General features: G+C 41.7%; 1 protein-coding gene across 1 annotated transcript in view; it reads right to left on the reverse strand.

The window, feature by feature from the left end:
* Nucleotides 1–11,917: 11,917 nt before the first annotated feature.
* CDS1 (CDP-diacylglycerol synthase 1) overlaps nt 11,918–25,544 on the reverse strand; it is a 29,645-nt gene continuing 16,018 nt past the window's right edge. Inside the window, exons 6-13 of the mRNA XM_048304685.1 lie at nt 24,647–24,705; nt 22,253–22,335; nt 20,692–20,779; nt 19,576–19,644; nt 18,482–18,634; nt 17,763–17,882; nt 15,854–15,957; nt 11,918–14,704 (exon numbers count right to left, since the gene is read on the reverse strand). Coding sequence (XP_048160642.1) covers nt 14,575–14,704; nt 15,854–15,957; nt 17,763–17,882; nt 18,482–18,634; nt 19,576–19,644; nt 20,692–20,779; nt 22,253–22,335; nt 24,647–24,705 — 806 coding nt within the window. The 3' untranslated portion in view covers nt 11,918–14,574. The remainder of the gene's footprint in view (nt 14,705–15,853; nt 15,958–17,762; nt 17,883–18,481; nt 18,635–19,575; nt 19,645–20,691; nt 20,780–22,252; nt 22,336–24,646; nt 24,706–25,544) is intronic.

Here is a 25,544-nt window from a genome sequence, read left to right on the forward strand (position 1 = left end):
GAGATAAGCTACAGCCTTGGTGTATATGTGGGGTCTTGAGGATAACAAAACACAGCTCCTGCTCTCTAAAATGACTTGCCCAATGCTTTCCAAATGACTAGATGTGTTAACCTCTGGGACCAGGTTGCCACGATACCATTAGATTTCCTTACAAACCCAGAATAATTTAGCCATTGGTCTACAATCATTGCTCAGTGCACTCATGTGTTGCAAAACCTCCATTGCAGGGCTAAGAGAAAGATGTAGCATGTCTTAGCTTTTCCTTGATTTATGCAGATGGGTGCAGATAATTATCTGTCAGCACCATTGTCCATCTGTGCAGTAACATATGCTCCTTTAAACATGTAAAAATGGCACTTTGCCTTCAGTCCCAAGAGGAAAGCAGTAACTCATGGCTTTTTTATGTCATCACTTTAGCCAACCAGCTTTTGCAAAGAAGTTTTTTTGATAGGCAAAAAGGATGCTTAACCAGTTCTGGAAGAAGATGTGTGCAAATATCCCATAGTAAAACTGCCATCAGCTCAGTATGTGGGCATCATCTTCCTTACACTTTTAAATTTTTCATACATAAATGCTACCTAAAATAATAGTTCCTTCTCTCAGCACCCAATTGCCACTGTCAGATGTAGAATGTCAGCTTCTGAAAATGAACCAGACCCCACAGCTACCCCTTGAAGCAGAAGTGGTTGCAGCTTGATGTAATCCCCTTCTGAAGTTCAAGTCAGCCACATGGTTGATCACACAGGATGGGGTTTGAACACTGCTTTGCCAGATGCACATTCATGCCAACAATGTTTGTGGCTAACACATGCACTTAAATTTGATTGTTGATGGATAACATGTCTGAAAATAAGACTTCAGTTTGAAAGGCAGCAGTTTCCCTGCATGATTTTAAGCTTGCTTTTTTCCCCACTAAATCAGCTGATCAAAAAGTCCACAAACTAGCTTGCATATTCATTTTAATCCTCTCATCTATTCTCCTCCATCATGTGATCCTTTCTTCCTCAAAACACCCGACAGCTTTGTACATTGTCAGCAATAGGAAAACAAGTGCAGGGCCCTCCAGAATTTCATGGGCCTTTGACACAAGACTGTCTTGAGTGTTATTGCACACTTGCTGGCTCTTCATGAGCCACCCTGCTCTCTCGAAACATCCAATGAAGGCTCCTGGAAAACAGTCTCTTCCCATAAACTCTTCCTGAGAGTATTCCTTCATTAGGAGCACAAATCTTTCCTCTCAACAGATTTGCTCACTCTCTCTCTCTCTCCTCATCACTTCCTCCTGTGCCCTCTGAAGAGATAACCTGCAAACCCTGCAACTGGCTTTTATTTTCTCATTCAGGCACTGACCAGAAAGGCACGGGGATATTCTCTTGTTGAGTCATCAGCATAAAATGCTGACTGACACAACTGAGCAAAGAGATGGCAATTTCTGCAAAATCTGTGTTCTGGGAAGTAGCCAACCGAGCTTGAATAACCTCTCCTAGCTGGTTAGTGGGAGTATCCACTAGTACATCTGAAACATTACATTTTCCAGCAGAGGCTACAGGAAGGAAATCAAGGTAAAGGAGTGATATCTATAAGGAAAATAATGAACATCAATTCAATTGCTTCTAATTATTATGGAGATGGACCTGTGCAGAAAACACTTCAGCTGTCCCTTCTCCCTATCACCTAATGAGAAATCATGCAAGGAGATTTTTCTGTCTCTTTTGAGGGAAAGGCACAAACCACATTTTTAGGAGAAGAGGACTGCCCTGCTTAGCTGCTCTTGCAAAAGCCAAAGAGGTAGAAGGTTATGCTTGCAGAGACAGTTGCAGTAATTCCACTCTCCAGCATCTTCAAGAGGTGCCAATCTTTTGGTCACCAAAACCTCAATTATCCCTCATAAGGAAGTCTTTGATCTAGTTTTTTCTATGATTTGTGACACAATATTGAATTATTACCAAAATTACTCACCTTTGGTCAGAGATAAGAGCTGCAGGAAAAAAGCTGCTGGCCTTCAGCCTCTGTGATATAGACTCACCAGATTCTTCTCATTTCCTCTCACCAGGAGATCACCCTCAGAGTCTTCTCATTCTCCTCACCTGGGAATCACACCGGTTCTCAAGCATATCTATTGCAGGTTTGCGGATAAGACCCCTATGAAGCGGTCTTCAGCTTAGACTCTACTAGCACAATGACTGAAAGGGAAAAATGAAGCAAATTTAAACAACTGCTAGGACTAAAGCTGAGAACAACATCTCGTGTTGTCAGCAGAATTCATGCTAAGAACAGAATTTGTGGTAGACTCATAGTATTGGATTGATTTAAGGGACTTTAACCTTTATATGCAATCTTAAACAGGACATATTACTTGGGGGGGAAAAAAAATTAATATAATGTTATGTTACATGATTTGTCTTTTCCTCCATGACTGTCTAAAGACAAGGAAAACCAAAAAACTCAACTTATATTGTCTCACGTGACTGACTCCTAATACTCTGAGAATCACATTTCTGTGACAACTTTCCAGCAGTAAAAAAGCTTCTAAATTCAAGGTTGCTTAGTCATCAGGACTTGGTGGTATAGTTGTACCTGCTGTCAGGGATTGTATTACATGGCCTATGATTGCCATTCTATTCCTACTGCTCTGTCACACAAACTGCCCAGCAGAATTCCTAAAATTGAAAGGTGACTCAATCTCCCTATCCAGAAATAACGTTGATATTTTTTGCATAAGCTCTAGCTTGCAGTGTGATGATAAAATCCTTCCTGAGACACCCAGAGAAGATCTCTACCATGTAGGAGTTTCCACCACTGTTCCTAGAGGCTTACTGAGCAATTCGCATGCTTCCCACGTACCACATTTCCACCATCTGCAGCTTCCACGTGGTTTCCAGATGTCCTATTGCCACCAGCAGCCATTTGTGAAGCAGCCTCCAGTGCAGGGCTTTCTCGCTGTTTCCAGGACAATGCAACATGGCCACACAGTAGCCCCAGCTCACCAAACACCATCTCCAGCCTACAGAGCATCCCAGCACCTTCTCACCACCAGCCAGAAGGCTAAACTCAGGCCAGATTCTCCTTGTCTTAATTGCACAAAGTGATTCAGAGCAAGAGGGATTGTGTCCAACAGGATGCAGAGGGGCTTTTTTTGAAGGTGGATTGCAGGGGGTGAGAGCTGCTTGCAAGAGACAGGTGCCAGGAAGGGGACAGAGCATTTGAGGGATGGGAGCATTTTCTAAGTTGAGGGAAAATAATGGAGATGGCCTGAAGATATAATTTGTGTGCTTGGGCAGGTCCAACCAGGCTGGCCAGCTTCAGTTGGGAAATGCTGTGTGCTCCTTCCTGATCATGGAGACAGATCTCAGAGTTGGCTGTTTTGCTTAACTGCTTTCACTTCAGTTTATCTCAATCCATATAGAAAAACCTTCATCTGCTTAATCTATCACATTTCCAAAACACAGAAAAGCCTTTTTTTTTCTGCTTTTTTTTTGGCTCAATGAGCAGGTGGGGAGCAGAAGTGGCCAATTAAGAAAGATGGTCTGCCTCAAAATTGCAGCAGACATTTGCAAGCTCTTGTGAAAAAGATGTGGCACCTCAGTAGATTACTTGATTTTCAAGTTGTTGCACCTAGATGGAGTCATAAGGTAGAAACTCACTTGGTGTTTTAAATAGCTAGTTCTGGCAAAGTGTCATCTTTCCCTCAGGTTTGGGGAGTTTGGTCTGTGAATACAGCTAATTTAGGCATTATACTGCATTCTCTTGACTTGGGTGGGTGTTGGATCAGGTGCTCGTGGCTCTGTGGGACCACCAGGTGGGTGGCCATCCTCAGTGCCAGGGGCTGCAGGCTTGCCTTCAGGGTGGCTGGAACATGAGGACGTTCAGCACCTAACACCCAAAAAAACCCCATTCTCAAGCTTCTGGCTCTACTTTGAGGTTTTTTTTACAATACCTGGCAGAGGAGATGCCTGGCACAATCTGTGTTTCACAGCTAAGCAGGTGGATCCTGCAGGAGGGGTGTAGGTTGCAGGCAGTGCAAGAGGAGAGGGAATCAGTATCTTGTCTGAAGCTGCAAGTAGCTTCTTCTGGGGACAGGCACACAAACAAACTTCCTCCTCCCCTCTCTTACTGTACTTGTCAAATCAGTGTTCAAAACAGCTAGTCTGGTTTTGTGGAAGCAAGGGCTGTTCTCTACAGACATTGGGAGCAGGTAAAGCATCAAGCTCGGTCCTTTTGTCTAAAGGAGAAAGGTTTCATTTGAGCTACCAAAATATATTCTATAATATATTCTAGTTTTTTAGTCAGGACACAAGTACTCTTTTTCAAAATACTGCATTCAGCTATCAGTCTCTCTCAATGTGAATGCATTGATTTCCAGGTTTCTCCTCAAAAGTCTTGCTGTAGAGATTTCTGCTTTAGGGTTTTGTGTGTGTTTTTTTAAATAAAAACAATTAACACCCCCCCCCCCCCAAAAAAAAAAAAATCCATCTTTACAGCATATCTAAAAAGGCAAATATAAAATAACCTGTTTAGTGATGGCTAGAGAACAAAGCTGAATGGTGAGAAGGTTGGTTTATAATGCATTTTCCCAAAGAACAATCACTGAAAGAAGAATGTGAGAACCAGGCTTAAGCAATAGAGAAGTTGCACATCATTTAATAATAATTTTTTTTAAAGTCACTATATTAATCCTCAGTAAAACAGTAGTTAAGTCCTTCTCCTCTCTAGGAGTGCACCAAAGTACAGTCTGAGCAAATGTAATGTTATTCACCCAACTGTATTCTCACTTAGGTCAAGTTTAATTAAATCTTGTCTTAATTCAAACAGTAATATCACATCTCTGATAAAGAGCAACTTAAACCTCCCCTTGCATTGAACACCATCATGTTCCCAAGTGTTTCAGTGTTAGCTCAAGTTAATTGTGTTTAAATTATTTCCTTAACTGAGCCGATGTAAAGATCCTCATCTGATCCCTTAGAACAGGAGCAGCGAATTAAAGCTTTCTGCCGCTGCCAGCAAAGGCTGCCTTACCACTGCACCCTCGTGGTGGTTCGCTTGCTTTGAATTTTAGCGCTGGAGGGCTACATCACGTAAAAATCATTGCTCAGTTACACTTCTTAGCTTCTTGCCTCTTAAGATTCTTCCAGAGAGGCTTTCAAAGTTCTCCCTTTCCAAATATCTTTGTCTGGCAATGGCATGAAAACAAACATCACTGAGCATAAATGCTCACCTGTGGAAGTTTTCAAGCATGGGAGTGTGTAAATTGGAAGCTGTTTCTATCTTACAGCACAGCTAAGAGATAACTTCCAGGTGAGGCAGTTAAGAAAAACCCGGTGTTTCTTGGGCAGCATTCCTTTTTGATTGTTTTTAAATGAGCCCTTAAACAGGGAAGGGGCAGGAATGAAAGAGACTGGACAAAATTGCTCTCAATTAAATCTGTTTTACAAGTTTTCAAAGTTTTTAGCCCAGGGACGTCAAGATTATCAGACAATTGGGACCTTTTTCACATACTGTGAGTATAGAGATGCTCTGGCCACAAAACCAAACCAAACAACCATGAACCAGAAGAATTGGTTTGTAGTTAGTGTTATCAGTGGCTTGAATACATCATCCTTGTGCTGAAGTCATGCCAGATCTCTGCACAAATTAAAAACCAGCCATGAAGTACACAAAGGGACCTTGTCTGATGCTGACATATGCTTTCTTCTGACCTTTTGTGGTGAGTTTCTAGACTGTAAATAAATAAAAAATTACTTAAGGCTTTCTCCTAGAGATTTACACTTTGTGATCTGGTGGCTGGGGACAATGCCACCTGCAGCAGACAGGCCATTCTTTTGTTCTGCTGTACATGAGTTTTCAGAGAAAAAAGCTTAAAAGTAGCAGAAATCTACAAGCTGATTTTTTCTGTCTTACAGCCTCTGTTCAAAAAGGGTGGCATTACATTTGCTGCATACCAGATGAATAAACATGATAACCCCAGTGCTAACAAATTGTTTAAGAGAAGGCAGAAGGCAAATACTACGTTGTCTTCTAGCCAAAGTTTTAGAGGACTTTGTCCTTGGTTTAAAATGAGGTCAAATACACCAACGCCTACAGACTAGCACTCTTTTCCATGCCATCCTAGCAGGGGGCTCTAAGTCCCATCCAACCTGGCCTTGAATGCTTCCAGGCATGGGATATTTAAAGCCATTCCTCCTTTTTCGATCGCTACATGCCATTGTAAAATGTCCTTCTTCATCTCTCCTGTAGCCCTTTTAGATACTGGAAGGCTGCTAGAAGGCCTCCTCAGAGCCTTCTCTTCTCCAGACTGAGCAACCCCAACTCTCTCAGCCTGTTTTCATAGGAGAGGTGCTCCAGCCCTCTGATGATCTTTGTGACATCCTCTAGACTCCCTCCAACAATTCCATGTCCTTCTCATGTTGGGAACACAGTACTCAATGTGGGGCCTTAGGAGAACAGAGAAGAGGAACAGAATCACCTCTCTATACCTGCTTCCTGTGTTGCTTTTCATGCAGCCCAGGACACATTTGGCTTTCTGGGCTGCAAGTGCACATTGCTGGGTCACGTCAAGTTTCTCATCCACCAATACCCCAGTTCTTCTTCTCAGGGCTGCTCTCAATCACTCTGCTGCCCAGCCTGTACTTGTGCTTGGGATTGCCCTGACCCAGGTGCAGGATCTCGCACTTGGCCTTGTTAAACTTCATAAGGTCCACATGGGCCCAACCTCTCGAGTCTGTCCAGGTCCATTTGGACATCATCCTTTCCCTCCAGTGTGTCCACCACACCACACAACTTGGTGTCACTGGCAAACTTGCTGAGGGTGCTCTCAATCCCACTGTCCATGTCGCCCACTAAGATTTTAATCAACTTCTTTTATAGCTATGCCTTACTTTTCCCTTTGGATAGGAAGAGTTTGTAAACACGTATTTCTGCAATGTGAAATTACTTTCGTTGCATAATGACTATAATTTGTCAGTTTACAACTGAGCAGGCTAAGGTCAAATTTACATACTGCTTTTGAAAGTACATCTGGCATTAGAAGAGCCAAGGATGCTGCAAACTGAAGAAAAAAAGCTTCCCCTCACCTCCATTCACTTTACCAAGTGGCCTCCCTAGTTTTTGTTTGAAGCTGAAATTAGCTAGCTTGGGACAGGTTTGGAAATTCATTTTTCCTGAAGAGAGGAGGGCTGTTCAAGTGTGGGAAAAACTGTTTAGTAACAAGGTATCAGATAGCTTTGAGCCCAAGTTGAAAACCTAAATTTTTTCTTTCTATTTGCTAGCTATGCTTAGCCTTGAAGTACTACTGATTGCATGGGGTGGTGGCAATTTGGCCACTTGGCTGAAGTGCCTGGGTATAAAAGCCCTTAGGAGAAAATCCATCTAGATAAAAAAAAGTCTTTCAGATCAACATGGTATGTTTTGATTTAGCCTGCTCCAGTTAATGGGAAATCTAGAGTTTAATTTAGCCTTTGCTGCATGTTTTGGAAGCCATAATCTCAAAATACATTTGAAGGCACTTTTGCTCAGACAAACAGAAAGGTTAGGGGGTATTTAAATACCCAAATCCAGATATGTGTTCTGCAGGATTCCTAGCTAGCTAATCCTGAAGGTTTTTGACAACACAAATGCCTACAAGCTTTCAGATTAAAGCTCCCCAGGTTCACCGATTTCTGCTTCTGGGACCACTCAAAACATGGTCTCTTTCAGCCTGAGGTTAGCCTGCAAGATCCGTGCTTATCCTGAACACACCAAACCAGGATCACGGCCTTCCACATCCTCCCCTCTAAGGTGCTTGGCATGCAGCATCTGCCAATGACAGCTTTTTCCAGAAGAGACCAGAAAGACATGTTTGCTTCCCAAGACAGAGAGAGCACCGGGAGTTGGGAGGTAAATGCCTTGCCCTTTAGGATAACTAAACATGGAGTTTCCTTCTTGGACAACCTCCACGTCACAGAATTCTGCTACAAACAGCCACTGTGGGAGACAGGGTCTCATTCCTGACAGTACAGAGGTGCTCTCTAGAGACAACAAGGAGACTGGAACCTGAGCTGGCCACTGTTGTACTCTGGAGTAGACAAGGAGGGGTGATGGCTGTATCCCTGCCCCGGTGCTGGTTGTGGAGGGAATGATAATCCTTGCTTGGCTCTCAAGAGAGAATTTGTTCTCTGTTCAGCAGCAGGAGGTACCTCACTATAAATCACAGTACCAAAAGACACTGTATTCTGACCAGAAATTTAAGGTTCTCTAGGAGGTACAGGAAGTTTTCTGCAGCTGACTCTACCAGCTCCCCATTCTGAAGCATCCAATTATTATAAACATTTTAAAAATTACCTGTTACCAAGATTATCCTGAAGTCCCCAAACACATCAGGACATCCAGTTTTCTAGCCTCAAAATAGTGTATCCCTGGTGCAACTGGAAGTCTGCTGAGACACAGTTTTGCCCAGTAGAAGCAGTCCTTTACTCCTGTGACCTCTACCATGGCTAGCTGTTCCCTGCTATTCTTTCGGTGAAGAAAGTTTCCTAATACCCAAGCTGTATCTCCCCTGGTGTAAGTCATCCTATTGCTTGCTACTTGGGAGAAGACATTCACCCCCACCTCGCTACACTTTTCTTTCAGGTAGCTGTAGAGAGTGATAAGATCTCCCTAATCTCCCGATCCCGCTTCCCGGCAGCCAGGCGCGTCCTGCCGCTGCGCCTCCCGCCGCGCCGGGAGGGAGTGGGATGAGGCGGGATGAGGAAGAATGCGGCGGGATGCGCGGGCGGCGGGGACCCCTAGTGGCACCGTGGTCCAGCCCGGGAGAGGTTTTAGGTCCTGTGCCTCACGCAGGTACCTGGTGAAATGCTTGTGGAAAAAGTAAAGTCTGTTTCTTTGGACCACTCTGTTCAAAAGAGGGGAAAAACTAGTTCAGTGTGAGTAATTGCCACAAAACCGGGTCCACAAAGTGTGGCTGTTTGCAGGTGACACACACTTATTATTTAGCCAAACACTGTTTAAGTCTTACAAACTGAGCTTAAGAAGGGAGATGAACTGTTAGAGAAGAAAAGGAGGATCCATTAAAAACGGGGTGTACTCAATCCGACCAAGCCTCACCTTAGTGTCCTGTGTCCAACACTGACACTAAGCAGTTGGCACCAAAAGCATAAGGCCAGAGCCTTCCTTAGGACACTCCAAATACTCTTCTGACTTCATAATTTTCAGCTTATGCTAGGCCACATACTGGCATTGTCTATTGAGGATGTCTCAGTGTAGTGCAAACATGCTTTATACTCGCGGGGCTGTGGTGGTGCGGCACAGTGGCTGGCCCTGGGCGGAGGGAGGCTCATCTGCCTGTCCCATCCTGTCCCATGCCATCCCATCTTGTCCATGGCACTCACTTGCCTGGGTCTCCCATGGAGCCACCAAGACCATGTCAGGGAGGCAAGAGCTGCTCCTTGCCCTCCTGCTGCAGCAGCTCTTTCTTAAGCAGATACAAGAACTATAAGACAGTTCTGATGCCTGCAGGAGCTGTCACCTCCTTAGAGGTAATAAAAATACCCTCTGAAATGTAAAACTGTACTTTTTCTCAGCTTTTTGTATTTGAATCAATATTTTTTATGCACACAACTCAGTTAATTGGGCTAAACTGACAGTTTTATTGAAGAAAAAGTATAACATTATATACAAATACATACAAAACACAATCTATTTGCAGAATATGTGTGATAAAAACGAACGAGATCTAATCATAGTGTGTCTGAAGGGGAACCATAGGTTGGTCTCACAAAGCCATGGCCAGGAATAGCCTGGCAGCGGGATGGCCTGGGGACAGCCAGATACCTGAGGCACTGTCCCTGCATCCCTCCCTGCTGTGCCTCCCTGTGTCACTCTCTCAGAAGACCCTGCTGAGGCTCGGAGCAGCCGTCTCCAGGCACCTGCCTGGCGCTGGGAGCAGGGCACTGCTGCTCCTGCTCCCATGGGCTGTGGGTGCCAAGGAACACCCCGCACACAGCCCTGAGCATCCTCCTGAACAGAGATTGTTGTTGCCATCATGCCGGGGACAGGGGAGGAGATCTGTCTCCAAGGGGCTGCATGGACATCACACAAGCTCCTGCCTGCACTCCTGCCACTGAGGGCTCTTCCCAGGAAGGAGTGGATGGTGCATGGGCAGTGCTTGTGGGTGTGGTGGTGCTGGCCTGGCCTGTGTGCTGCTCCCCATGACAGCTGGGCCGGCCTGCCCTTGCTGGGGCAACACTTGACTCAGGAGTGTGGCTGTCTCATCCTTAGTGTCCATGGGACCAGCTGGTCCAGGAGACATGCTCTGTAAGTTTGCTTCCATCTGAATTTGAAGTCAGAAACTTGTTTTGGGGCAGCTGGACATGACACAGCATGGAGTCTGGCGGAGCTTGCTTTTCTCCCAGTCCCAGGATAGCCTATGCTTGTATCATAGTTTGTCACATCAGAAACAAGGTCAAAGTATGCAGAGCTACACACACCCTCCAAGTACATACAACCCCCAATGATAAGCCCCAGTTAGGTAGGTAATATAAGCCACGATGGGGCAATTAGAGCTTTTGGTATGTTTTCTTTAGAGGTGTGCATGATATCTGCCAGATAGCACAAGTATTTCACTTCCTGCAATCAAAGAGCAGGGTCCCAACTGCAGAGTGAAAATCCAGCCTCTTGCTCTGAAAACTCTGCGTGGGACTAGCTCAAAACTCAAGTTCCTGCTGTGCTGGGGACAACTGGCCCAGTCACTTCACATGGGAGCAGCAACCACGTGAGGAAGCAAACTACTGCTACTGCAGCTCGACACAGACAGGTGCAAGTCACCTGGTGGCAATTAAATGGGGCTGAAACTTTACACCTTGACTTCCCTGTGAGAATATGTTGCCTTTACACACTCACTTACAAAGGGTATGTTCATGCTAACGAAATCCTTATAATACCAGTCTTTCTCACCTGTTCCTTTACGGATCAAAAGGTGTCCTGTAATTCATCAAGGAACAAGCATCAATATTGGGAAGTCAGGGTGCAGTACATACCGAATGAACAAATCACACTGTCTGTAGTACTCAGCTGTACATTAATGGAGGACTTGGAGTGCTGGGCTAATGGCTGGATTCGATCTTCTCAAGGGTATTTTCCAACCTAAATGTGGTGTGTGTTTATGGGCGACACATTCCCACCTGTTTCTGGCATCCTGTCAGATATAGGACTCATGCCTAAGTTAATGCAATTTGAAATTGCTAAACAAGGAACTGGATATCCATTTTATAATTGGGAAACTACTTGCAAGAGAAAGGGCAATTGCAACTTAGCTACATGCAGGTAAATAGTACCAGCTGGGCAAAAGGACTGTGAAAGTAACAGTCCCAAACATTATCTGTTCAGCAGGAGAAAACTCACTGCTAACTTTCACCTTCCTTTCCTCAGAAGACCATTAGGAAGTAGAGGCAGACGACAGGAAAGCTCTGTGCTTCTCCACAAGTTTTCCTAACATGCAAGGAGGTGCACAGCACGCCCACAACTGGCTGATGGTGAGTGTTTAACAGATGTTACAGTCTGTGTAATTTAGAAATAAGATGCATTTCCTACCTGGCTTGTTTGAGGCTGCAGGAGGTGAAGGGCTTCACATCCAAGACTTAAAAGGGAAGAAACAGGAAAGCAGGGAGAGGTAGCTGCCAGCTGCCACCCCATCATCACCACAAATGGTGAATACTGACAGGCCTGTGTCAGTATTGTCGAAGTGAGCACCTTTAGGAAAAGATGACAAGCTTGCATATCTTCAGACATGAGGCACATTGTACAAGTTTCAGCAACAGACAAGGATGGTCTGAAGCCTTGAGGGGCAAAAGGCTGGAAATTAGTAGCAGACTTCTCTATTAAGAACACAAATGTAAGGAATACAAAGGAATATAAATTCTTGTTAAGAAAACTCCACCCAGTGTATATGCTATAGGAAATAAAAGACAGGAGGACTTCTGTTCCAATTTTATTTTTTTTACAACACCTGCTTCAATGAAAGATTGAAACAGTCAAACTAAAACAGACATTATATGCTCATACCATTTACAATATTTACAGAATATACATTTCTCTTTTTTGCTCAGCAGGTAATTATAGCCACTTGGGACAAAAGTGCAAGTGAAAAGAATCATGGTGTAAAAAGTTAAACTTTCCTGTTGATCATGTTGCAATGCTTGAACTAACAGAAGTAGCCAGTGGGGTAAATTCTCTTTATAGTAACCAAGCATAGATGCCACTTCATAGTGACAGATCCTGCTCAGTCATATTTACACCAAGCCTAAACCAGAAGGAAGCTATTACTCTATCGAGAAAATTGATGAGTGAGTTCACAGGCGATCTCATCTTCATTTTAACATTGAAAATGAGAACTGTTGTTCTCATTTAGTGTTGAATTTTCTATTGTGCACATAGATAGCAATTAATTTCAAATGCTCTGTTGTATTAAATACTAAAATATATTTTAACTTCCTTATTGTACATGCTATAAAATTACACTAAAAATTTCAAGTTTCTGAAGTAACAATTACCCTTTTACATATACATTCTCTGTATAATTTTTAAATATTTAGATTTTTTTTTTTTAATACCCAGGATAACAATATACTAGCTCCAGCATGGCTGCGTTTTAGCGTAACATCTACCAGAGTCCCATACATAACCAAAGCCTCATCTAAAAGCTAGTTTTGCAGACATTCTATTTTGGTTTCCCTTTCATTTTCTCTTTCCTTCTTTTTAAATCACCTTTCCAAAGGTAGCTGTGCTACCTTTTAACTTCAGGTTATGCCCTATCTGGAGTAAAGGCTGAACTTCAGCCCCCTCCAACCCAGCCAAGTTGCAGAGCCACTGATGGACAAGCAGCAGGTGACGTTTTTCACCTCTTGGAGTGTTCCTTCAATACAGTACTGCAATCTCCAGGTCACATATAATTTAATTCTGTCAATACCTGACATCAACAGGAATTACTTTAGACCTGGATTTTGTTGAATGTACAAAGGGGTGCCTTTCCATACACAAGCTGTAAAAACCCCAGTGCAAAACAGAGTGCACGGTGGTCTTGGCTACATGATGTTCAACAAAAAGCAGTTTGAATTTTACAGATACATCTTATCACCCACCCAAGTTATTTTCTCCATGATTGTATCCTCAAGTAGCACCAACCATTTAAATTTTAATCTTTAATATATATACACATCTTTTAATAATTTATATACACACACATAGATGTGGCATCGGTACGTGGAGAAACTTATTTACAGTTAGTTGGAAAAATGAAATTTATCAAATTACAGTTCACAAAAATAAAATTGGCATTTGTGCTTTCTGTTTGTACAGGAGTAATTTTTGTCATTTCAAAAAAAGTTCATATTTTTATTTGCATCAAGACATGTCACATGATGAAAAAAGTTGTAAAACAACTAGGATTGAGAATCATAGAGCATCAATTCTCCTCATATACCCCACTAAGTCTACAGAATAGCTGCTTTCTATAAAAATTCTCCATTCGAATCCCTCTGTGGTCACCCAGGCTTGCTTGAGGATCTTCTTTATAAATAATAACACGCAGCAAAAGAACCATGCATCCTGTCTTGCACTGTGCACATTTATGAGATAGACGTTTCTGCCTTCACTGAGTAACACACTGATACACACCACTTAAACCTCACTTTTTACTTGGGACCTCAAAGTGCTTTTAAAAAGAAGGAAATACGCCAATTCTACACAGCAGTTAAGAGGCACAAGGAATAAGGCTTGAATTACTGTCTTCAGACACTGACCTGGCCATGGAAACCAAGAACTTAAGCTTCAGATTCGCCCCGATCTGTTTATTGGGCTGAAGAATTCTGTTTTCTCAGGTAATCTCTACTGCTGGAGGTACACACTTGTTTACAATCTGTAATGTTAACAAAAAAAAAAAAAAAAAAAAAGGGGCAGCTCCACAGCCCGAACTGCCCAACTGTATTTCAATGCCCAGCTGTATTTCCATAAATGTACTTTTCTCTTGAAAGCATGAAATGGTTTCATAAGAAAGCTGTTAAATTAAAAACAGAGCTAGGTTTACTCTTCAGAACAATTAAGTAAATATGGGTAGTCTGATACAGCAGGCTTGAAGTACTTCTTTGACCAGGCCAGTGTTTTCTGGCCAATAGTAATTTCAGCACCAGCCTATATAGAAGTTACTGCCTGCCTGATGTGTTTACACTTCAGTAACCATTGGAGACCAAAAAGGTATTTGCTAAGATACACAGTTTTAAATAACTCATTAAAAACGTACAGTGAATTTCATTATTTTTTCTTAAATACAAAGACTGTCAGGCTGGGTGCTGAAGAAAGACTGCTGCCATCCACCTCAGGAACTAAAATACACAGCATGTGTACCATTACTTTGTAAGCATTTGAATTATTTTAGGAGTAAGAGGTCTTTAGTGTCCTAGTAGGAAGTCATAGCATTCACATTCATTTCAGGAAACATCCAGACCACAAACTACTCTTCCTTTAGCCATTATTTATGCACACTTTTGCAATGTTTTTCCACAGGCTTCTTGTAAATGGAGTCTTCTTCTAGTCCTCTGTTTTGACAAACTACCTTCTTAGAGATGGCTGCAGGATCCCCTTTTCAACAAGGTGAGATTTCAGGGTTTTATACACACTTAATTGTTGTTCAGGCTGAAGTATCAACAGCTGTTTCAATAATTTGCTGGGATTTGGACCCCTGTCAATGAAAAAAATTAATTTTTTTTTTGTGACAACAGCTCTAAGGAGTCTTTTAGATTTCTTCTTGCTGCCCAAACAATGCATTCCCTTTTTTGAGGACAACAAGTTATGGATTTCTCCCAGTCTATCTCCTCAGGATGCACAGGCCAGCATTACTAGCAAAGCATACTCTTAGCTCAATATAAACAGGAAATAAAAAGCATTTCTATTTGCTGTCAAATGGGGATATTAAGAAGGTTTATGACAAATAAGATTCCCTGATTCATCCTTTATCACTGTAATCGATGTTTTTTATTAGCAGATCTTCATTTAGTATCTGTTGCCTGCCAGATAAATTACGTACTACTGAACTAAATGGGAAATTGGCCAACTCAGTAAAGAAAACTGCAAATTCAACCAAGCTTTTCTAAATATCAGCCTCATTTTTAGCTGGCCACTTACTTACAGGCTTAGTTCTTAGATGAACCAAATATTAGGCAAAGAATCTGTTGCTGATTATGTATCCAATAATTATTTAGCCATATGCATTTACAAAACTAAGGGCATGTCTTGGCTTGGCTCCTTGACCCACCCCTGCCTCAGAAACTGTCTGTTGTAAGAGAATTGTGATTCCTATGATTTCTCTTGAAAGCTGGTGTGGTTCAGGAAAGATGAGCAGTATTTTTAGGAAGTTGGCTCCTTTCTTTAACCACAGCATTTTCATCTTAAACAGAAAATCCCAAGCCAAGCAACTGAGAAATACTGAAACTCACGGGAAGAACTGCAGTCTCACAACCTACTGGCTCTTCAGGAACCACACAGGGAAAGCAGATGCTGCACAACCCTTCTGCCCAAAACCCCATCCTACACCCTTCCATAATCAGTAAATTCTAGTAAAACTTCTAATAGGCTGCTACACAAAACTTCCTGGTATTTCGGGTACACAGGCTACCTTCAGCAGCAGTCACAGAAACATTAAGGCATAGCTTGAACCTGACAAAAATCCTATTCAGGGACATTGTTTTCTTAATAGTCCTGTATTTGAAATGATTGCATAAATCCTATTTAACAACCTGCAATCTCTGCTATGCTAACATAACTCCCATGCATTCATTATGGTACAGCTCCTATACATGCTTCAGTAGTTAATATTGTAAAAAGCCCATACCTTATGAAACTGGTGATATAGACATGAACAAAAGTGGCCATCAAGTACTGACAATCAAAGCGATCCATTATCCCACCATGCCCAGGGATCGTGTCTGCAAAATCCTTTTGGGTGTGAAGGACAGGGAGGGGAAAGAAGAAAAAAAAAAAAGATGGTCAGTGGTTCCCACAGAACATGCCAAGGATGTATCACTTGGCAGCAGCACATCAGGGCTGCAAGTAAGCCACAGTTTCACTGCAGTGAGCCAAAAGGTAGCAAGAGGCTCCTTTGCTAAAGGAGTTCTTAACTGCAAAGCTGAGTCAACGGGTGAGAAGAAAAAGAAGAGAAGAGGCAACTTGTCCACAGTATTGCACAAGAGGACAGCAGTAGGTCAGGTGCAGGTCTGCCAGTACTGAGAACACTGGTGTGCCTATACACACTTCATTTTGAAGCAAACCTCTTAAGATACTGGCTGTCCTTCTTTGCCTCTGCAGAATCTAATTCTCATCTTTAATATCTTTTTTGCTTTATCCTCTACCACAGTTAAAAACCGTAATATGTGCATATTATATAAATATATCTAACAGAATCAAAAAACACATTGTGAAAATGATCACTACTTTAAAAATATGTATTTCTGATGCAAACAAAGCTCCATACACTACCTTTGTGTTACCTATCTTGTCTATAGAACAGCTTTATCAATCAAAATACCTTCAGACATCCTTTCTGTCAGCCACACTCACTTGTGTCCTCTGTGAGTGAAAACCCTGACCTTAGTCAGTCACGTGGGGTGACTGCCAGCAAGTTAAACTAGTCCTGCCCAGTGCTGGGCAGGCATGGAGTGTTTAACCTAACCGACACACTGCCTTCAGCAGCACCTCCACAATATCCTTGACTTCCCGACAGTCCTTTGGTCATCACTTTGGGGCCCAGAAGTTTTAAAAAGAATCTACTTTTTAATATTCTAATCTAAGAATAAGTGCTGCTTTTCAGCAGCATTTTTTTCATCCCACATTCCTTCTTCACACAGTCTCTTGCTACCTGGCCATACAGGTACAAGAGTGCTGTGGCCAGCAAGCTGCTGGGCAAGCTGCTGGGACCAGCATGAGAAAGAGGGGTCAGTACAAGCACATGTACAGGAATTCAGCACAAACAGAGAGGTTTACACATTTCTGTGCAAAGCACATGCAGCTTGGTGGACATACGGAATAACAACATAATAACAACATGAACAACAACAAGCAACAGGATAAGAATTACAGCAGTCCTACCAAGACATAAAGAAGGTTGGGAGAAAATTTGGGGCTGCCCTCTTGCCACATTCCTGCTGCCATTTAATATCAGCCAGGGACAACACTGACACGAGCGACAGTGCTCACCTTGCAATAAACAGAGGGTAGCAGATCACAGAATTTGCCAATACACACTGCTGTTACAAGGCAGCACTGTACTGGCAAAGCCAAACATCTCATGCATTGGTGAGCCTGACACACCTGGCTCTGCTGGTGACACAAATACCACTGGTAAAAACCAGTCAGCCACAATCTGAAGGGTAAACCACTGTCAGCGCTTCTACAGATTGCCTTTCATGTCAACTATAATATCTCACATTTTGCTTGTCTAAACCACTTCTGCAACATGACTTGGAAGAGTAATTATTGACCAAACTACACATTATTCTTAGGTTTCCAGCACTGACGTCACATGCTGACTGTGCAAGTTTGAAGAATAACACACACACACACACATCTGATAAAACAAAGTCCTGCTTCTGATGCTAAATACCAGCTCAAACATCATCACAACTTAGTAGAAACTCCAGCTACTACAATGAATGATTTAGAAAAACCCTAAACCCTGCCCCACCAATTTATCTAATCCAAAGAGAAAACCAAAATGAAACCACCTTACAGGACTCATTACATACCTTGATTTTGAAAGCTCTTTTAAATCCACTGGCAAAGAATCCTCCAAATGGCCCAATTAATGAGGCAAATGTTGACAGTGCAAAGCTGTGCATCTGAAATGGGTACATATTCACTGTTTCCTACAAGAAAAATAATTAACACTGTGTTTAAAAATGTTTAATGGTAGGCATTTTAAGCTTACATATTTTAAAGGGTCAGAGATTACATTTCATGGAACTGCTGCTGGTAGTTCTTTTTCACTCGGTGTGGAAGTAGTGGCACTAACATACAGGATGCTATGTGATGAAGACAGTAAAACTCCAATCCTAACAGCAGTTACATGCTAGCTGAAAAGAGAATGAAATTCTACAGGCTTACTTCAGCTTGCCACTAATTCGGGCCATAACAAGCCTTTGTCCACTTCCCACAAAAATATTTCCAAGGTTTTTCTTCAAAAATAGGTCTGCAAAATGCCTAAGTGGCATCCATTTCCAGCACAAAGAGAATACAGGCCACGAGAACACAGGCATGTTCCCTCGGGTGACTCCAACCGTGCATTTCCATCCTGCTTGGGTGACCACATCCCCCATACGAGTTATGGAGAGGCTCATGGCATTGATCCAGTTCTTACTCTTCCAGCCTTACCAGCATTCAGATACCCTTCTAAAATGGTTTGGAAACCCATTTAAGCTGGGAAGCATGATTTCAATTTTAACCAAAGCCTGGGTTTTTTCCTTACCCATCCCAACACAGCCTGAAGCAATGGTGGCACAGAGTACTTCTTCATTTGAAAGAGCTCAGAAGGTTCACATTCTGTCACAAATCTGTTGGTTTCACTGTTGTATTCCACAGGGCAGACAAAGTACTGATGTTGAGCCAAAAAATAGGAAAACTGAAAAGCAAAACAAGAACTCCTGAATTAGACATCTGTTGTTTCACTCAAAAATCATGGCTTAATGAATGGCTTTATCACCACAAACTCAGGGTAATAAAAATCTTTCTAGTAAGAGACACAGAACGGAGAAAAATTGACCTGTTTAAACTAGAGGATGCCTCAACAAGGCAGATGTTCAATGAGCTTAGTGATGATCACCCAAATTGTTTTCCTTTTCCTATCTCTCAGAATTGTATCTACTGGACGTTTCTGCCTTATAAAACCCAAAAATGTCATCCACTCATAATTTTTTGCAGTTCACTTGTCCATTAAAACTTGAATATCTCTTCTACTAAGTTTGGCTCTTATGAGTTCTGCTGACCTTGGTGACAAATTACTTGTCACAACAGCTACTTATGCTGGTATTATCACCTGTGCATATCATTAGAATAAATTGCTTTCCAGGAGAAATGTCATTACAAACCATGTAACATGAAAGTACTACTTCACAAAGCATAAATAATGCTATTGATAAACTTCAGTTTCAAAATAGGGATGCAACTAACAGATAAAACTATTCCAGATATTGTAACAGCAATGGCAAAAAATGGGCAATATTATCTATTCAGGAGAGGTTAAAACCTTGCCTATCCTTTCCAGCTAGTTACGAATTGGCAGAATTCCCTAGCCAAAAACCACCCTAACTCTTAGGCTTTCAGCAGTTTGAGATAACCAAAGTTATCAGCAATTTTATTTCAAGTAAAAATACGAAGACTGAATCTATACAAGGAAATTCCCATCCCAGGAAGTGTTCAAGACCAGGTTAGATGGGCTCTGAGCAACCTGGGGTAGTGGGAGGTGTTCCTGTCCATGGCAGGGGGACTGTAATGAGGTGATCTTTAAGGTCCCTTCCAAACACAACCATTCTATGGTTCTATGAGTGTACTGTGGTTACTTACAATAAATCCAAATACAACAGTGGAAAAGAAGCCTCCAATGAACCCTTCCCAGGTCTTCTTTGGAGACAGCTGGGCACAAAAGAGATAGTGTTAGTCCATTAGTTACATCACTGCACCTCTTTTACTCTATTTCTTGATCTTGTTTGTGCAAATTAAGCTCCTACTTGGTTTTTTAAAGGTTTGTGTGAAATACTGAATGTCAGCAGCTGCAGCTACTGAACATGATAAATAGAAGGACCTGTCCCAGGCAAGGTAGCAAAAAGCCACATTTTTGTCAGTGCCACTGGGCAGTTTGAGGGAAAGGAGAGCTCCCATCCCATCTGCTTCTGCTGATTGGAGCCTGCTGCTGGCCGGATCTGACCCAGATTAAGCAGCTGAACTCCTTTCAAGCAGAAGACTGGGAAATCTGCATGAGCACACCTCAGCTCTGTTGCAGAGCTCTGCAAGCAAGTGCTCATTTAGATAGTGCCAGAAACCTGGGTGTGACACAACCACTGCTGGGGATGCTCCTCAGGAGACACCAGCTTCCTGCAGACAGGCTGGATAACCAATACATAACTAGATAGCTAGAGAGACCAGTGTGCCAAGCTGTTTTCTTCACCAAATTCTATCACATTTTCAATTTAAGGGCAGTTTAATATCAGAACCAACTAAATCTCCAAAAGTTAACATGGCAACATCATGAAATAATTCACAGCTTTGTGTGGGGTCTTGCATATTCTACCAGAATAGGAAGATAAAAGCTTGAGACCTTCTCAGTCAACAAGACTGAATGAGGAGCAGGTATATATGACCCAGTGGCTTATTTCAAATTAAAGTTTCTGTGCAGTAAGCATGCAACTAAACCTGCACCTGAAATCCCAAAAGAATGCAGTTATAAATGATGATGCAATAGGCTCAAACTGTATTATCCTGTAATGCCAGTATCACATTCACATTAATCCCAGTTTCCCATATACAAGTTTTCAGGAACAGGATAGTCAGCTTAAGCTTTTTTAGCAAAGATGTGAATCATGCAGTACAGGGTATTTTTTTCCATTAACATGTTTTTGAACAAGTAACAAAATTGCTATAAATTGTAAAAGCTTGTTAGTGAGGAAGTGCCTAAGCACCTACCTTAATTAATGGAGTTCTGCCAAAGAAGAATCCAAAAATATAAGCGGCAATGTCATTGCAGATAACACTTGAAATTGGAACCAGAAACCTAGAGAAAGACATTAAAAGTTTCACAGAGAAAAACTGCCTGAACCTAAACACAGGACAAAAATTGAAAGAGCAGAATTTCTTTCTGGGAAATTTTTCTGCAGTATTTGGAAGGAATTATGTTTCATAATGTGTTCACCTCGTTCCCCCATGAGCACCACATTTAGCTACACTGGTTTTAGTCTTCAGCCAAACAAGATCATTACAGATTCATGTTAGTTCAAGTTAAAGTGTTATTTTGGTGCATGAGCTTAAAATATGAACAGGCTGGCTTTTTCCTATAAGGCTTAAAGACTGGTACCACAGGTAAGAAGAAATCAACAGATATAAACACGTTAATGTTTTTGGTAGTATCAAAACAAGCAAATTACTTGAAAAGTTTAAATGACAGCTAAATCTAAAAAAGGAGTTTTCCTTTTATTTTTTTCCCCCTCTTGTCAGTTCGGAGCAGCTTTTTAAGTGTTCTTTGCATGCAGACCCCATCTGAAGTTGTTATTCAAGCCTGTTAAGCTCTTTTTTTTTTTTCTCTCCTTTTCAAAGTACAGATGTATTAATAAGCTAAAAGTCAGATTTTTTGATCATCTGCCAAATTGTCTAGCAAGAGTAGCAATAAGAAATAATAGGCTAGCAAAGCAACTAGGTTCAGTTTTTGACACATGAATATAATCACTACAAAAAGAATTTGTATACAGAAACTTTGTCAAAGGCTTTGGGCTTTCTTTCTAAGCATGCCTTGTCTGCAATCATCTCCCCAGATGTACATATATCAGGAAGAGGAGAACATACAGCACTATGTCCTTGGAAGAACACAAACCATCTTCCATGTGCTTCTTCCTTCTTTCCTGACTTGAAATTTACCCTGTCCCTGAAGAAGTGAGGGGTAGGAAAACACACCCACTCTCTGAGGAGAGGCTTTAAGTAATCAAGTTTAACTGCACTGCCAAAATTTAATGTATCACTGGAAATGGGGCACAAAGATTGCCCAACAATAATCAAGATTAAAACTCTTAAAATATTTTAAGCACTCTGAATTTATTTGAACAGGGAAGGGTGCAGGGAATGTGGCCAGATTGGGGATTTCAAATTAAATGGTCCAACTTCTATAGCTCTGAGCAACCCAAAGCTCCCAAGTAATTGCAAAAGAATCGCTGGATATTCATCCATTCAGCAAAATGCTGTGGAAACTATTTGACCTAGCACGCAATCAATTCTATTCCTTGCAAGTAAATGAAGTGGTTGTTCAAAACTGTCAAACTTGTGTCTGTCAATCTAGATAGAGGTTTCTGCTTCCTCTCCTATATGCTTTACCTCATCACTCCCAATTCCTCCAATTCCCCTTCCAACTAGACATTAACACTCCTTTAATTTGTACTGCTTTAACTGTTGTCACGATTATTCCCTAACTAGATTTTTGCAAAAGAACCAACCTTTCAATGCAATAGAGGTACAAATCAGTTTGTTACTGTCCCCTTACCAGATCATGCCTTCAAAGAGATTTTGGATGACAAGATGAGATTGAGTTACAGTGATCAGCAAAGTGACATGAGTCCATGCGAACTGTTAACAATGCAACAACACAACAGTTAGTGAAAACACCGACCCGTACACCTCCATAAATCCTGGCTACAGGAGCTGCTGCTACATGAGCTGCTGAAGAGCTGCTGAGGAGCTCCCTGGGAAGATCAGTTCTAGTGATAATGCAAGAGATGTGTGCATGCAGTATATCACAGGTGAGCTGGCTTTCTGAAGCAAGTTCCGAAACTTCAGCAGGTTTCTCCATCACTTACCTCCACCCAGAATTTTTTAACAGTTTAACACCTGATTTAGTAAGACATACACCTCCAGCATGAAAGCAGCAAAGAAGTTTAAGCAATGTGATATTCTGTATATACATACAACAGACATGTTAGAACTGTAACAATAAAATGGCAATGAACTACTCATGAAAGAGTCATGTTACACAGATGTGGATCTCTCTCATAACAGAATACTCTTATGAAACATGAAAATTCTGAGGATTAGCAAAATTAAAGTGTTTGTTTTTAAGGGCATGGTCATTTAAACAACCATTTAGTTCAGTACTACTGTATGTACTTGATGTTTAATCTGTAGAGCCAGTGTACAATAAAGTGGTTTCCAAACAGGTTACCAGTAAAGATTCTGCAGTAGATTTTATTTTCCAAACACCTTTAAATCAAGAACTGGTAGTTTTCTCATGATACAACAAATTTAGGCACTCTAAATTTCTGGGCCATTTAACACCCAAAATGTCCTACTTCTTAATTCTCTTACCACATGTGTTTTCCTATTGCAGCCAGACTCAGACAACTTGAGAAGGCTGAGGGGGGGAGGGGTACGAGAAATGACTATTTCTGAAAATATTAATTGCTGGTTAATTAAAGCAGCTCTGCAGCAAAATTTTTAGTATTTGTATACTGACATTGGAACACCCCCTAAAACCAAATGCCTACTCTATTAGAATCACAGAACAGTTTGGTTGGAAAGGTCCCTCACCACAGGCAGGGACACCTTCCACTATACCAGATTGATCAGGGCCCTATCCAGCCTGGCTTTGGACACTTCCAGGGATGGGATAGACTGTCCTTTTCTTCCTAAACACTGTGTTGCCACACAGTAGATATATGGCTTCCCTCTGTTTTGTTGCAATTCCTGGGTAGTCACATTTTAATGTTTTCTGGGCAGACACCAAGTCACGTGACTGACACTACACATTTTCACCTTCTTTCCAGAATAGGAAAAAGGTAAAAAGAACATGGCAAGTTAATACATTTACATTGTGCCAATCTGAAGATGAGGAGGTGTTTTTACAGATTAGAAGATAAAAGACTATCCCTCTAGAAAAGCTGCATCTCACTGTCAGGCAAGTTCTCCTACAAACAGGGTGCATTATTTTGAGTAAAAGATTTTTTTTACATGCTTATACAAGGCTCAGTTAAGTCCTAGTCTAGAATTGGGGATCCTCAATGGTAAAGTGTTACCTAAAGTAGTGGAGAAACAGAGGGGTTAACTGCATTCCCAGAGCTTTAGGAAATCTTTAAAGTTGTGCAATGCCCTGATTGCTCAAGTTCTCTCAAGACAGGAGCTGTACTGCATTGCTGTTTCACTGTGATTTCTGATCATTCCTATATAGGAGTGGGAGGTGGGGCACTGTCAGTGGGGTGTTTTGGGTCTGTTTTGGGTGTTTTGTTTGCTTTGGTTTGAACCTGTAATGTTACAAAATTAGTTTTCAATGTATAAGATACACATAAGAAAAAGGTTCGTGCTGTTGCTTAGCTACTATGCTGATTATTGGGGGGACAAATATGAGAGATGAGAATGCTGCTTCTTTTAACACATCAATGATCTATTGAGACACTGCAGAGCAGAAGACCAGAACAGCTGTGAAGTGTCACAGAATAAATATTCCACACAGGGGTTAAGATCAAGTTCCCTTCATGGTAGGTACTTCAGTGGGGCCTCTAGAAAACAACATTTGAGTCACAACAACCACTTTCCACACAATGCTGAACTGTTCAGCTTCAGACCTGGCAGGGAGATGCATCCCCCTCCTCTAGCAAGCTCTTTCATATCAGCCTATCACTAAGGGAAACATATCATGTTGGACGTGTGCAAGGCCTCACCAAGGACACCTTGTACTGACTGAAAGGCCACATCCTGGGATAGAATAATAATAATAATAATCTGCAAGGTGAACAGATACAGTCCAACACCACTTGATTTCATGTTACTCTCAATTTAAGCACATTTTTCACACCCCTCTTCTGAACTATTTTATGAACATATGGACATGACTGTTTCTAGTGACATTCATAATGTGAATGGCCACAGCAAAGTGGGTAATACACACCATGTAAAACTGCAGACGATAATGTTTCTTCACTAAACTCAAAACAAACATGCAGAATCCTGTAAAACAAAGCAAGTGCAGTTTGTACCATCTTATATTCAATGACACTGTGATATACCAGTAATTCTCTTCCATTGAAGCAGTTTTAATCCCTTTGCTGCCAGAAGCATTGAATTATATGCAGTTAAGTGTACATATAGAATTATTCTCATACAAGATTATGATTTAGTTAACACAGGTTTAGCTAACATCAGTAAAGAACATCCATCTCACATACAGGGTCCCATTGTGGACATCTATTTTTAGTAAAGGAGATCATGACTTTTAAAAACCACTCAAAAGCCAGGTGAACAAACTGGTCTTGAATTACTAACAGAAATAAATGAAAGGAAAAGACCAGCTTGCCCCTTTCCCCCAGGCAGGCATATGGCTGCATGCAATGCAAGTGGGAAGCACAGGTGTTGGAGAATTCAGCTGACCAAAAAGAACTTTCGGGGGGATTAATACAGCGCCTTCTCTCCCAGGACAACTTCCTGAGCCAGTGGAGGTCAGAGGCCCTCAAAAGACCCTGAATTCTCGTGATAGCCCCTAAGTGACCCCATAATCCCAATGTCAAGGGGCTCTGCTATGCTCTGCCTCCTCCTTTTGCTCATGCCTGGCTTGTCTCATCTCTCCCCTCACCAGGTCACAAGGCATTATTTAAGTTAGTTTCCTCAAGCCAAAGCCGCTGAAAAAGGTCAAGTTTCGCAAAGCTGGTTTCAAGTTTGTGATCTAAGCACTGAGCAGAATTTTTCTTTGGTTTAAGAAAAAAACCCCAACAATAGACAAACTGACAGTTCATCACAAAGACCAGGTTTCTCAGTACACTTTACAAGTATTTGTAGCATAGCAGACCCCT

The sequence above is a fragment of the Corvus hawaiiensis genome, chromosome 5, assembly GCF_020740725.1.
Source record: "Corvus hawaiiensis isolate bCorHaw1 chromosome 5, bCorHaw1.pri.cur, whole genome shotgun sequence".
Classification (NCBI taxonomy): domain Eukaryota; kingdom Metazoa; phylum Chordata; class Aves; order Passeriformes; family Corvidae; genus Corvus; species Corvus hawaiiensis.